This window comes from Aethalodelphis obliquidens, unplaced genomic scaffold, assembly GCF_003676395.1.
Source record: "Aethalodelphis obliquidens isolate GAN/ISIS:26980383/991018 unplaced genomic scaffold, ASM367639v1 scaffold80, whole genome shotgun sequence".
Taxonomy (NCBI): domain Eukaryota; kingdom Metazoa; phylum Chordata; class Mammalia; order Artiodactyla; family Delphinidae; genus Aethalodelphis; species Aethalodelphis obliquidens.
In genome coordinates, this window is record NW_020838024.1 from 5,279,841 (window position 1) to 5,293,355 (window position 13,515).

The following is a 13,515-nucleotide window of genomic DNA, read 5'->3' on the forward strand; positions in this document are numbered from 1 at the left end:
ACTGCGCCACCAGGGAAGCCCTGCTCTACCATTTTTAAAAGACTAAATTCTCACTTAAAATTTTTAAGATTTTACCTGGGAATATAATATTAAGTTTAGAACTATTCCTCTACCTGAAGTAGAAATAAAAGATATTTGCTTTAAAAGGTTAGCGTTAACAGTCCCTATATAAATTCTAGAAAGGTTAGAAATGTTTCTACCCAAAGACTGCAGCCAGGTAAGAGTGTTTTTTCCCTGTAATAAGCACATAGGCTCAAAATTTTAATGTTTTTTTACAAACACAAGATAATAGAGAATGAGTATCTCTAAAATACGTGGAAAACATCACTGAAAAACATAAATGAGAGAGAAATAGTCTCTCAACTCACAAAAATAAGATGGATGCAACCCTTCCATTCTGTTTTCACGTTGAGTCCTGAGATGTTACACGCGTCACTTTCCTGGATTTTACTTCCCAAACTGTCTTCCTGTGTCAGAATTTCTGGCGCTGGCCTCTCTTGCCTGCTTTTTCCATCCCGTTTTGAATTCAGCACTTTTTCATTTGCACCCAGCATGGAGAACTACAACATAGTCCCTTGAGTTGATCAGAGTTCATTCTTTTATCATGTTCTCCAACTGCCTGCGTTCCATTTTTAAACAATAGAGGGGGAATGTGCCTCACGCAGAAATAATCCATTCACTTTGGCTGAAGTAGGAGTGGCGGACGCCTCCAAGGAAGCAAGCTCAGGCCAACTTCCAGGACACGCGGCTCTCACTCGCCCTGCCTCACCTCCACCATTACCAGTGTGAGCCACAGCCTCCATCACTACCTAGGAATTGCTCCAATTCTGGTATTCCCCTATTTTCTTAAACTGCCCCATTTTCCTCCTATAGATGGTCTTTTCCAGACATTAAGATAATTTTTAAAACTATTTTCCGGCTGCTCAAAACATTATTGAGGAAAGACCCTCGTGACGTCATGATAAGATGGTACAGTGATCTGGCAACTTCCCATTCTTCCCTCATTGTCTATTTTCTCCACAAATTATACATGAAAGCGGCAACCTGAGTTTAAACCTATGAGCAGAGTACTAGGCACAAAGTAGAGATTTGGTATATACTTATTCAACCCTGTCCAAATTCCTCATATCCCTACGCCTGTTACATGGGTTACTAGTGGATGACTGCAAGCCTCTCTGGAGTTTACTAAAAGGGAATATAGTAGCTATTTAGATTCCCTCTTTTAACCAAAATCATCATTGTGAATTTTGGTAAAATGTCATCTATTAAATGTATCGTTTCTGTGCTTACTGTCAAGTTCTAACTCTATAAAGTTCTTCTTGAGAAAAAAGGACCGCCTCCCTTTTATAAAACCTGACTTAATTCTATTAAATTTCATCTTGGTCTTGACACTCATCACTGGCCAGAACTGGAAGGAGTCTATCCCTAAAACAAGTTGCATTTAAAACAGGTAAATTGATGTATTCCTGTAGAGTCTATAATCTAAGTACATTTCCAGATCTCTGTAATTAAAGCAGCAATTTGTTTTGGGCTACAGCCACGGGGAAGAGGAAAAGAGGGAGGAAAAGAGGGAGAAAAAGAGAGGCATCTTTCATCATTATTGGTTTGTTGTACACTTTACCCATGCTTTTAAAATAGAAGTGAAATTTAATCTTCAAAATGAAAAAATAGACACATTTTCTAATAGTAAAATATAAGATTAAAATACTTAAAAATAAAGTGTTAGTGTGAAATAGGGCTTTTTTATATTAAAAAATGAAACATCTTAGATTTGCTTTTCTTGTATAAATCCTCTTAACTTATTAATAGTTACAACTTTCCAGAGTAGCTTTTATGAGACGCTGAAGGAGACAGGGGGCAGGGGGGGAATTCTTTTTCGAGATATGAAGTCAGGACCTGAATGTACACATCGGACAGAGCAGTTTTCAACTTCAGATCTGTCCACCAGCGCTAGAGAAAGGAATGATGTATTTCCTACCTTGAGACTTTTCATTACGTTTTCTTCTTCGTGGGGTTAAATTCTTTTCAAGGATATTCTACTTGTAAAAATTATTTTATTCTAGCTATAAAACATCTCATTTAAGAAAAACACATTTTACAGCCTTGCATAAAATCCCCGCAAAAGCCATCAAGATATGGAGACATCAGACCTTCAAAACATAAATCTGATCATGTGCCCTTGAAATAGTATGAACATTTAACAAAGTGACGTTATATTCTTATATTTGTTTGTCATGAGATGAAAGGCCGGGAGGCATATGGTGATTAATAACATTTCCTGAGCTTCTAAAGAAATTTTACAACGAAATGACTAACTGCTTAAAAGAATGAGTTTTTCAAGAGCGCCCCTTCTGTTCCATTGATGTTTTTCATCCCATTTATCTCCTTAAAGAATCTCAAGCCAAAAGAATAGGCTTCCTTTTAAGCCACCGAAAAATGGGATCTGATGGAATCTTCCCGTAACTCCCGATGTTTTCCAACGTTGCTTTCTTCTTGCTGGTTTCGCCTCTCAATGGTTATTCTGTATTTCTTCCTGGGTAAAGGGAAAGTGAATGTAGTAATAAAACCTCGCTTGGCTACAAAATACTATGGTTTCTCTTACAAAGAATGCCCTCAAGGGACATCTGGGTTTGGGTTAATAAATGAGAAGTGACACAATATGAAACCCTGGTCAAAGATTAAAGTAGTGTGCCCTAAGGCATTGTGCCCTTATTCAAGGAGGAAAATTGCCCTGCTTTCCCAGACGCCATAGAACAAGCCTTCCCCTTCTTCCCTGGGTGCCTCGTGGGTTAAGTCTCGTCTATTCTGCCACAGAAGCTCTCCCCAGCTCCCAGGATATGCCCTAGATAAAGATCAGATGAAGCGTACAGGAATACAATTGTCCCCACAAAGAGTCACATACACCCGCAGTTACAGTTCCATACAGAAATGAAAAAAATCACGGTCCGCTGACTTAAGAATAAGCCACAAACTCAACCACCAAAGATTGCAGAGGAATGAACAGGTCTCAAGATGCGAAACTATCGGTATCTTGAACACACATAAATATTACAACTTTACAAGACTCGGGGCTTAACCACAGTAGTCACTAAGCATGTGGGTTCTCAAATACCGAGCACAGATGTCCTGAGAGCGTAGGCTGCTTGCAGCCACTACGTCCTCTACAGAAGGTGAGCCCAGCACCTGTTTCTAAACTGGAGGAAGCCGGAGACTGGGGAAGTTGATTCTCCCTTTGTCCAGATTCCCTCTCCACTTTCGCATGTGGTGGGCGGTAGGAATGGGGTCAGAATATTTGTAAGCTAAAGACAGCAGTGGCTCTGTGGCCCATAGGGGGAGGCAATAGAAACCTTGACCCACTGCCTGGTATGCTAACCCACTGACCACCAAACCAGCATCACACCAAAGGAATGGCTCAGTTCTTCTCACCACATGCTTTTTGGGTAAGAGCAAGATAGGCACAGGTCACAAGGAGGATCGTTCGAAGGCAAGTGGCAAAGGGGAGTGAATTTTAAAACCTTATAAAGTGGTTCTAACCTGAAAAAGTAGAAGGCCATTAGCAAACCAGCTCCTAGTAAGGCTCCCACAACAATTCCTGTCACCGCTGACTCTTCTAGGCCACCTGCTTGAAAAAGAAACAGAGATAATCTGAGTTCATGTTGAGAAATAGCTAGAAATCCCTCATTCTGACGTTTCAGTCATTGAAAACTTTCATTCATTGGAAGGTGTTTCTCAATTTCCCACTTGGGGCAAATTTTCCAATTTTCCTTTCTTTTTGAGAACTATTTTCTAGGGGATCCCGTTCGTTGTTGTGGCAGTGGTGGTTGTGGTTTGGTTTGGGGTTTGAGGGTTTTTTACCAAGTGCAAAGCTTAAAAAGCACTTAAGGGCTTCCCTGGTGGCGCAGTGGTTGAGAGTCCGATGCAGGGGACACGGGATCGTGCCCCGGTCCGGGAAGATCTCACATGCTGCGGAGCAGCTGGGCCCGTGAGCCATGGCTGCTGAGCCTGCGTGTCCGGAGCCTGTGCTCCGCAACGGGAGAGGCCACAACAGTGAGAGGCCCGTGTACCGCAAAAAAAAAAAAAAAAAAGCACTTAAGAAAATACTAGATGAATGACTGTTACAAAAAAAAAAGTGAGCACAGTGGGAATAAAGCAGGTTCAAGGAGGATTTGAAGAAAACTGGAAACTGAAGTTTTCAGATCTAGCCACACTCTTGAGTTTACAGGCAGAGAAGACAACCATGGAGACCATGGGACTGAGCCGCCTCTTCTCATTTTCAGTGTCACTTGGATGGTGACACTTCCAAGTGCTGGAAGATTTGGTGAGAAAATTCATTGGGTTAATGTTCTGTTTCTAGATGTTCTCTCACCAAAGCCAGAGTTTCATGTCAAAATGTCTTATATAGCTTTGTGAAAATGTAACAGTTTGAAACAATCAAGTTCAGTAGTGTCCCAGTTATTATATAAAAACGATAAATAGCTAGCTTGTGTAGAAAGAGTTTAGGACACAGTCTTATATGCATTCGTATTTAATCCTCAGAGCAGTCCTAAGAGTGGGATACATTTCTTTCATTTTACATAAGAGAAAACTGAGGCTTAAAGAAATAGAAGAACACTCCTGGGTTCACAAAACCAGTAAGTGACAATGGTGGGATTCCAAATCCAGGCCCAATAACTCCAGAGACTGTGTTCTTAACATATTTCTGCCTTATGCCTTCCCGTAATTATTGCATATACAAAAATACCTCACAGGTTAAAGACTGTTCCCAAAACATAAGGAGCACACATACATTAGCCTAAAGTGAACAAGTTCCCTGAAAGGTCGATACTCACTTTGCCCTCCCTCAATAGCTTATCAAAGGGTCTTGCTAAAACAATGATTTCCAACCATTTTCCTACTTTTAAGCTCCTTATGAGACCCTCCACTTGCTTCTATATTTATGACAAGGCTGCTCATAAATAACAGATTTCACACTTATTTGCCAATTTGTAAATTTTCAGGTGCCTAAGGGACACTGGTTCTGAGGAATAAGAGAATAAATACAAACTTTGAAACAAGAGATGAATAAGCGAGTGACATTTAGTATTTGATATTTTAATCCTCCCTAAAAGTGTAAACCTCAAATACTAAGAAATTATAGTACAAGATGTAAAAATAAGGAGATGCCTTCTACCACTTTGGAAAAGGATGGAAGGGAAGAAGGACCTAGAAGCCTCTGCTGAAGGCGGATGCCAGTTTGTGAACTGTTCCCATGGGTCTTACCACATCAGAAACAGGAATCTGCACTTTCAGGGCATGACCCCTGCATTATACTGATACCATAGATGATGAAACACAGAGCGAATTAAGTCTCTAAACTTACATGCTTTGCAAGGAGAGCTGTTTGTGTGCTCCACCATTCTGGTTTCATCTATTCTCAGCTTTAAAGGTCCCCAAGGATATTTGACGTTCGGTCGCATTTCAAAACGACCTTCTTTTCCAAAGTAATCACCAATAACCTATATAAAGGCAAAAAATATATACATATACACACTGAAAGGTCAAAGTTATCTGGTTCCAAAGGAGGCACAGAGTGGGCTCCCCTGTCGTTCACACTGACTACAATGGTGTGTTTCTGAGGACTTTGTAGGTCAAGATTTTCAGGCGCCAACAGCGCTCTTAAGGTGAGCATAATTTATGGAGAGCGGGCTCCCCATGGCAGGGAAGGTGGTTATACAGAAAGCAATAAGCTGGGAAGGCATGGCTTTTCCCTTGCTCACGGGAGAGGGCACTGCTTCTCCCACCTGCCACAGAGCAGCCCACGTGGTCAGCCATCTGTCAGGCCCAAGTTCCTTTCAGGGATGAGTGATGTCAGGACCCATCTTAAGGGTCCCAGGCTAAGTGGGCCTCACACCACTCAGTTAGCTTGGCATATAATTCAAGCATTAAAGAGCGTCTTCAGGAACTTCCCACTTCACCCTCCTCGGGTTGCAAAACTATTCCCCATCCTGACTTCAGGGGTTACATTCTCCTCTCTGATGAATTTACCCTATTTACACCCCACTTCCAAGCTGAACTCCTTTTCAATTAGCTCCTGTGGCCCCTGAAAAAAATCAGTATTCTTTTATGGGTCAGTTCCAGGTTCACTCTCAGTTTCTGCTTCAACAGCCGTTTCATCAGCTCCCTGAGCCCTGACCTAGAAGTACCTTCGCACCCAGGTTCTCGGGATCCGTTTCCCTCTTGTCTGGGCACCGGCACCCTGCTCCTGAGCGGCCTGTGACACTCCCTCCCCCTCTCTCTCCTGAAGGAGGCCCAGCAAGCTCTCATAGGCCATTTCATGTCAGAATGAAAAGAATTCTAGATAATCACCAAACTAACAATCACTGGCATGTACTGAGCACATACCAAGTACTTTACACACATGCACTCCTGACTCCTCACCACAACCCTATCTATAATAGACGGTTACTATCCACCTTTTATAGAGGGGGAGACTCGAATATACACGAGACCCAGACCATCGAAGAGTAAAAAACCGTGCAGTAAATGCAGCAAGTGCGGGTCCTGCCGGCTCAGCCCCTCCCACAAAGGCCAAGTACGTGTGGACTGAGAGAAGACAGTCCTTCATGCAGGGTCGCAGGAAGTGTGACAGGAGCATCAACTCTGGGTGAGAGCCTTCAGAGAAGGAGAGAGGGAGCCGCATTATGGGACCTGAAACACTGCCTATTCCTATAATCTTTATTTATATATTTATCATGTAAAGTTTATACAGTCCTTTTCTAGGTTCCATTTTATCTGGTGTTTGTGATCATCACGTGAGGTCAGCAAGGGAGAGATTATGATTTCCTCATTACAGCCGAGGAAGCTGAGGCCAAGAGCTTGACACCCCAGGAAGTGTCAGAAACTCCTCTGTGTGTCCAGGGCACCCTTTTCTCTTCGTGATGCTATCCTGAAACTCCATCATCTTTTGAAATACTAATGCATGTCCAGTTTGTACCCACCCCCGCCAAAAACAATTTTTTTTTCAGATTTTTAGGGAGGAAGTAAATACACAATTTCACTTTACGTCTCTCAGCTGATGATGCTGTCCTGTATTTTAGGATTGAGGTGTGATTCTTGGCCACTTGAAAGGTAGGATTTCCCCACTTAGGATAAACGTGGAACCATTTCCTGAAGTCTTCCCTGATACCCTCAACCAGAAGGAAGCCCTCTCTTGGAAACTCCCTGTGTGCAGCTCATTTTTATTTGGAGGCTGCTTTCGGGGCAGCTATTTGGACACCAGGACAAATACATTCCTTGGAATTTCAAGAAGCAGAGGAGCGGCTGGGGCAGAAGTCCTGTTTGCTTACCTCCTGGGTGCCCGCTTCCGTGTCGGTCATGGCAATCACGGAGAAATCCCCGTACCGGTCTCCATTGGCATCTATGGACACCTGCCCGGCAATACCTAGAGGATGAGATGGAAAGGACTCCAGTTGGTTACTTAAAATGCCTCTGTCCGCCAACAAAAACAAGAAAATGAATTGACAGGACTTTTTAAAACAAACTCATGCCACAGGGAATCTCATCAAACTCGGAGCATTTTTGTTGGCATTTGAAAAGACATTGTAATTTCATCTGTGTCTGCATTCCTAAATTCTTAACATTTCTCCATTTAAAAATGAAAAGAAAAAGAAACAAATGACCTTCTTTGGGGAATATGTTAAAGAAGAAAAAAAAAAGATTAAGGCTAATTCTGAAAGCAGTATGCTTATCCCAGAGTTTTGTATTAATTTTTTTTAAAAAATGCAGAGCGAGAAGCGGAGCTGTAGTACAGTTCCTAGACTTGTCATGGGTTCACGTTATCACTGGGCAAACATTATAAAAGAAAACCCGTTCCAGGCCCAGGACTCAGTGAATGTGCTTGCCTGTGGGCTCCTTGGACACCCAGGACAGCAAAGGGCCTGCTTCGCAGGTCATGGGAGCCAAGAGCAAAGCTGAGCTAGTTTTATCTCACTTGTGTTCATTCATTCATTGTTTTGGGGGTTTTTTGTCTTCCAGTTTAATGGAGATGTAACTGACATATCTCACTGTGTGAGTTTCAAGTGTACAGCATAAAGGTTTGACGTACAGATACTGTGAAATGAGTTTAACATTCATCATCTCATATAGATACAGTAAAGTATTCATTGTTTATCCAGTGATAACTAGGGACTGAATTTAATGCTGAGGCAAAGATGATCTGGACACAGTGTCTGCTCAAGAGAGAGGCAGCCTAGACAAGGGGTTTATTTTGGTGGCGCTGGAATTGAACTGCCTGCATCTGAATCCCAGCTTTCACATTTCCTAGCCTATGACCTTGGGCAAGGATTTAGCCCACTGAGCCTCAGTCTCCAGGACTGTAAAAGAGGCATAATAGTAGCTCCCTGCCAAGAGGCTGCTGAAAAGATTAAGTGAGCTAAAACAGGTAAAGTACTTTCAACATGGGTTTAAGAGAAGTCGGTCGTTTCCTTCTTTTGTCATTACTTCTATCGCTATGCCTGGAATCTGGGAGAGGACATTCTGACTGTGCCCACACCACTCAGAAGAGGAGCTGGCACATCTAGTGGGAGACTCCTGGGGGACTCAGTAAAAGAGAGCAGGTCTTTTATAGGAATGTTGGTGAAGCCTCTGATTCAGACAAGCAGCCAGCAGAGTGTGGGAGTGTTCTAGGCAGAAAGGCAGCCCTGTTAGTATTTACAAAGCCACAGAAGCTGAAAGGAATCCAAGGGACGGTGAGGTTTTGGGGGAGGTGGCCCATGTGTATGGAAGGGAACAGTGAGATGTAAAGCTGGAACAGCTGGAACAGGGTGGCCAGAGCATGGAGGGCCTTGAGTGCCACACAAAGGATTTGGATTTGCTTTGGTTAGCAATGGTGGCTTACAGCAGCTAATCAGTAAAAGCAAATACGTATATACTATTAGTTGATATTAAATATGTCTATATTGCAATTTTCATTAACTAAGAGAATTTATATGTCAGCCACATTCTAAGTATTTGTTTTCTTTCAATTTAAACTGTGGCAAAGTTCAGTGTAATTCTTAATTGGCACCTCTACTGATGTGGTTCTCTCCGGAAGTAAAATGAATGTCTGGGAAAAGGGATCCCAAGGGAACACTCCATCCTCTAGTGTGGTTTGGAGAGGGCAAGTATGTGGGTTTACTGTCCTCTGGGTTGCTGTTTGAAGGCCCACTGATTTTTCCAGACTTTGGTCTACTTTGCCGGAAACAGAATGGAGCTACTATTCATCTTGATTTCTTTGTCTTCTTAACGTAGACTGATTACAAAGGATACACCTATCTCAAGCTAGCTTATCCTTGACAGTCTATACGACTTTTAAGTAATTAATGTCATTTAAATATATATACATTTATCTCCAAACATATTGGCTGTCTAAAACCACATGCCGTTCTGTTCAGAGGTGTTTATGATGGTGTGTTCTGCTACGTGTTTTGCAGAGTATTTTATAAGGCAAGGTGGCCCTAGTAATCCAAGACCTCACTACACTTTAAGCTATTACAATTCTGCCAAGAAATGGGGTGTGAACCCTCAGGTGGCCAATTAGCAAGTGAGACTTCACCTGAGAGTATTGTACATAAGGTGAGATCGTCAGGCTGACAGCAGAATTTTCCTGTACATAAGTAATGAGACTTTCCACCCTCATTTCTATTGGCCTGTAGCGGAGCTCAAGGTTTGAGCCACAGTCCTATTTACCTTGTCACTCTGACGTCTCACACAGAGAGGAAATTCAGCTTCTTCCCAGGCCATTTATTGAAAACCTTGAGATTTGGTCATAGGTTTCACGGTAATGAAATCCAAATCCGTCAAATAACGTCCAGAGTATTTTTCCCTTGACAACTTTATGGTCACTTACGGTGACCATTAAAATTTAAATGGTTTTTAATTTTAGAACAGTTGGGGATTTTTTTATAGTTCTTTTGGGGGCTACCCTCAGATTGATCATTGTTTAGCAAATAAAATGGGCTCTTCAAACAATTCAAGGTCAAAACTTACCTTGGCTTCAATTATCTTTACGTTTGGACAAATGAGATTCTAAGTTTAGACTGAACTATACAGTTGATTGTTTTGGGACTCATTTCGTATTGCCTGTGTAGACCCAGCCCTAGAATGGAAGCATCAGGTTGGCCTATGGGAAAATTTAGTCCATCCCCTCTAAAGAAAACTGAGTTCCAGCCATTGTGGGCACCTGCCCTTCCCTTAACAACCTCCCTCAGATGACCAAGAGCAAATGACCACATCGTGTAGTGAGGAGTAACTAGGAACAGGATGTGGCCTACCAAGGTCATGTCCACACATGCCGGTTTCTCAGTGCACAGGACACAACTTCTGGGAAATTTGACTCAGTCCTAATATGCCCCCTGACTTATCCTATTTGATTCCAACTCCTCAGCTGAAGCAGTCAGAGGTCGAGCAAGATAATCCTGGAGGCTTATTTTATTCGTTCATGTCCTACAATCTGTCCAGAGTTAAAGCAGATGTCACTCTAGTTTTGAGTAAGATGTGGCATCCACTGAAACCACCAAGGAGAAATGAAATCCACCAAATGTCACCATAGCTGCTGCCCAGACAACTCTCACTGGAACTTGACCTCTCTGTACCGTCCTACCCTGTCTAATAACCAAGGGCAAGACGAGGCAGTGGAGTGGATGGGAGTCCCAAGGGAAAAAAAAACACGTGCCCCAAATCTAGCCTTGATAAATACATATAGGCATAGCCCCAGTGCATTAAAGGACGAGTTGGCATGATGCAGAACTGAAAGGGTCTTTGTCAGTCATCAGCTAGTCCAGCCCCCTTAGTACTGGTGACAAAGAAGAAGCCCAAAGGACTGAGGTCACAGCCAGTGGCTAGGTTGTGGGTTTCCTGACCCCTGGTCAGTGACCTGTATGGCAGTGGTCCTCAGATGCTACCCACCAGCATACTACAGTTTATTTTCCTCAGCCCCCAGAAAGCCCCCATCTAAAACAGACTCAAGACAGATCCTGACCCTCGACACCCTCTGGTGGCTTTCCATCTCACTCAGGTGGAAACCCAAGGTCCTCAGTGCAGCTTCCGGGCCCACAGGATCTGGCCCCACTACCTCTGACTCTGGCTACGATCACGCTGCGGCTCACATACTGCTGCAGCCACACCGGCCTCCTTGCTCTTACGGGGGCCCTCAGCACTCTCCTGCCAGATACACTCAGGGTCTCTGTGTTTGCTGTTGCTTCTGGAATATTCTCTCTTAAACAGCTACATAATTTCTTTCACTACTCTGAGGTCTCTACTCAACCACCGCTTATCAGAAAGACCTTCCCAGACAACTCTATTTAAATTAGCAGTCCTACCACACCCCTCCCATCACTTTCCAGCCCCCTAACCTGCTTTACTTTATAGCCCCTGAAGTGGTATATTTATTCGTTTATCGCCAGTTCCCCCTACCACCATGGAAGCTCAGTTGATTGCAGGGGATTTCCCTAGTTCACCGCTGAATCCTCAGCGCCTTGACCGGCTCCTGGCACATAGTAAGTGCTCAAGAATATCTGATGCATGAATGAATGAGTGAATCTGAAGTTGACATCCGCAGGGCTCCAGCAGCTGGATCATTCTCATATTGAGTCTCATGTTCATTTTTTTTTTTTTGACTGATGGGGAGGTGAGAGGAAACTAGCACTCCACATGCTATTACCAAGAATATGGACTGGTAGACCTTTCTGGAAGATATTTGGCAATACCTAATGCACTTTAAAAGGTACCAACATACTTTTGGACCCATATAGGCCATGACTGAGAATGTTCCCTATTGGATGTACTCACAAAAATTCATCAAGATGTGTAAGATCATAATAGCATTTTGCATAATAGCAGAAACTATAAACAACTGAAGTGCCCATCAATAGGAGACTGGTTACAGAAATACTTGTACAGCCAAACAGTGGAAAAATATGGAACCATCATGTAAAAATGTGCTGAATCTATGAGCGCTTATATGGAAAATTCTTCTACTTGACATACAAGTGAAAAAGCTAAGATGAAGAATGGCATTCATAGTATGACCCTTTTGTGTAAATTTTTTAGATAAGATATACAAATGCATATGTGCTGGCAGAAGGCATAAAATATTTTTAGGCTGAATCATAAGAAATTGTTAATAGTGATTACACTGGGGACAGGGGACTAGGGTGTGAAGGGAAAACTTTCACTTTTCATTTTGTACATTTTTGTAGCATTCAAATTTTCCAGCCAAGAATGGTCTCATTCTTGTACAATGTTTAAATGTCAACGGAGATCGCTTGAGTGATGAGATGACGAGCCATTTTGTTGTTGTCATTGTTCTTATACTTCTCTGTTCTTAAGCAACAGCTGGTATTCACCATTTTAAAAAATAAAATATAAGCAGAGAGCTCAAATGGACCTGCTTATCATCTCAAACCTCCCAGTTTTGAACAGAGGAATGTATATCTGGGATTATTCCTTTTAAAACTGATCACAGGGCTTCCCTGGTGGCGCAGTGGTTGAGAGTCCACCTGCCGATGCAGGGGACACGGGTTCGTGCCCCGGTCCGGGAAGATCCCACATGCCGCCGAGCGGCTGAGCCCATGAGCCATGGCCGCTGAGCCTGCGCATCCGGAGCCTGTGCTCCGCAATGGGAGAGGCCGCAACAGAGAGAGGTCCGCGTACCGCAAAAAAAAAAAAACTGATCACAGAACTCTTCACAAACTGATTATTTGTTGTGAATGAAGCTTGTGATTAATTTTAAGAAGCCTAGAGCTGTCATCTAGTAATCAGGAGACAAGGCTCTTCCTATTTCAGTGGGACTCTTTCAAAGCACTTTCACAAGTTTATCTCATTTAATTTTCACAACAAGCCTGTGAAGTGGGTTGATCTTAACTTATTATCCTTCTTCTACAGCTGAGAAAAGTAAGACACCGGCAAGGGCCCAAGGTTGTAAGAGAGAAAAACAGAACCAGGAAAGAAGCAGCTTGGTCAGCTGCAGAGTGTTGTTGCCTTGTAGACTGAAACCTCACCTTCAAATGTTCTGTTCCAAGTCTGCTGGATAATTTTCCCTCCATCCTTCTTACTGTAACCAGCTCTGAGTACTTCATGTAAAGCCAGGACGTAGAGGAGGATGGCATCGTGGAATCCTTCAACAAACATGTTAACCTGGAAAGGAAAGCCCAGCTGGGTGAGCCCAGACAACAAACGACTCACATTCGGGAATAATGTGGGCAAATCCAAGTGGTTAACAAGTTAGACTCGAGGCCCGTAAGCGATGGCAGAGATGTGCGAAAGAGTAGCTAACAAGACTCATGCCACAATTTTCCTGGCACTGGCTTCGTCAGGAAAACCCTTCCCCCGTTTGGGAGTTTGGAGAGCAGACAAGATATTACAGAAGTCAAGAACATTGTACCTGTGGGCCAGGTTAAGTATTCCAGGCGCATCAGCCTTTGCCCATAGATGCCTCTGCACACGTGCCCTCCTTCTTCCCACATCTGCTCTCTACCTCAAGCCAACTAGAGTCCAACC

At 43.0% G+C, this 13,515-nt stretch overlaps 1 protein-coding gene across 2 annotated transcripts in view; it reads right to left on the reverse strand.

Annotated features, from left to right (window-relative positions):
* Positions 1-256: 256 nt before the first annotated feature.
* NPR3 (natriuretic peptide receptor 3) overlaps positions 257-13,515 on the reverse strand; it is a 66,280-nt gene continuing 53,021 nt past the window's right edge. The window contains exons 4-8 of one of the 2 annotated variants that reach the window (XM_027092655.1): positions 13,017-13,152; positions 7,326-7,420; positions 5,360-5,495; positions 3,535-3,622; positions 257-2,533 (exon numbers count right to left, since the gene is read on the reverse strand). In XM_027092655.1, the coding sequence (XP_026948456.1) occupies positions 2,422-2,533; positions 3,535-3,622; positions 5,360-5,495; positions 7,326-7,420; positions 13,017-13,152 (567 nt within the window). In that variant the 3' untranslated portion in view covers positions 257-2,421. The remainder of the gene's footprint in view (positions 2,534-3,534; positions 3,623-5,359; positions 5,496-7,325; positions 7,421-13,016; positions 13,153-13,515) is intronic. The other variant, XM_027092656.1, reaches the window with a different exon arrangement.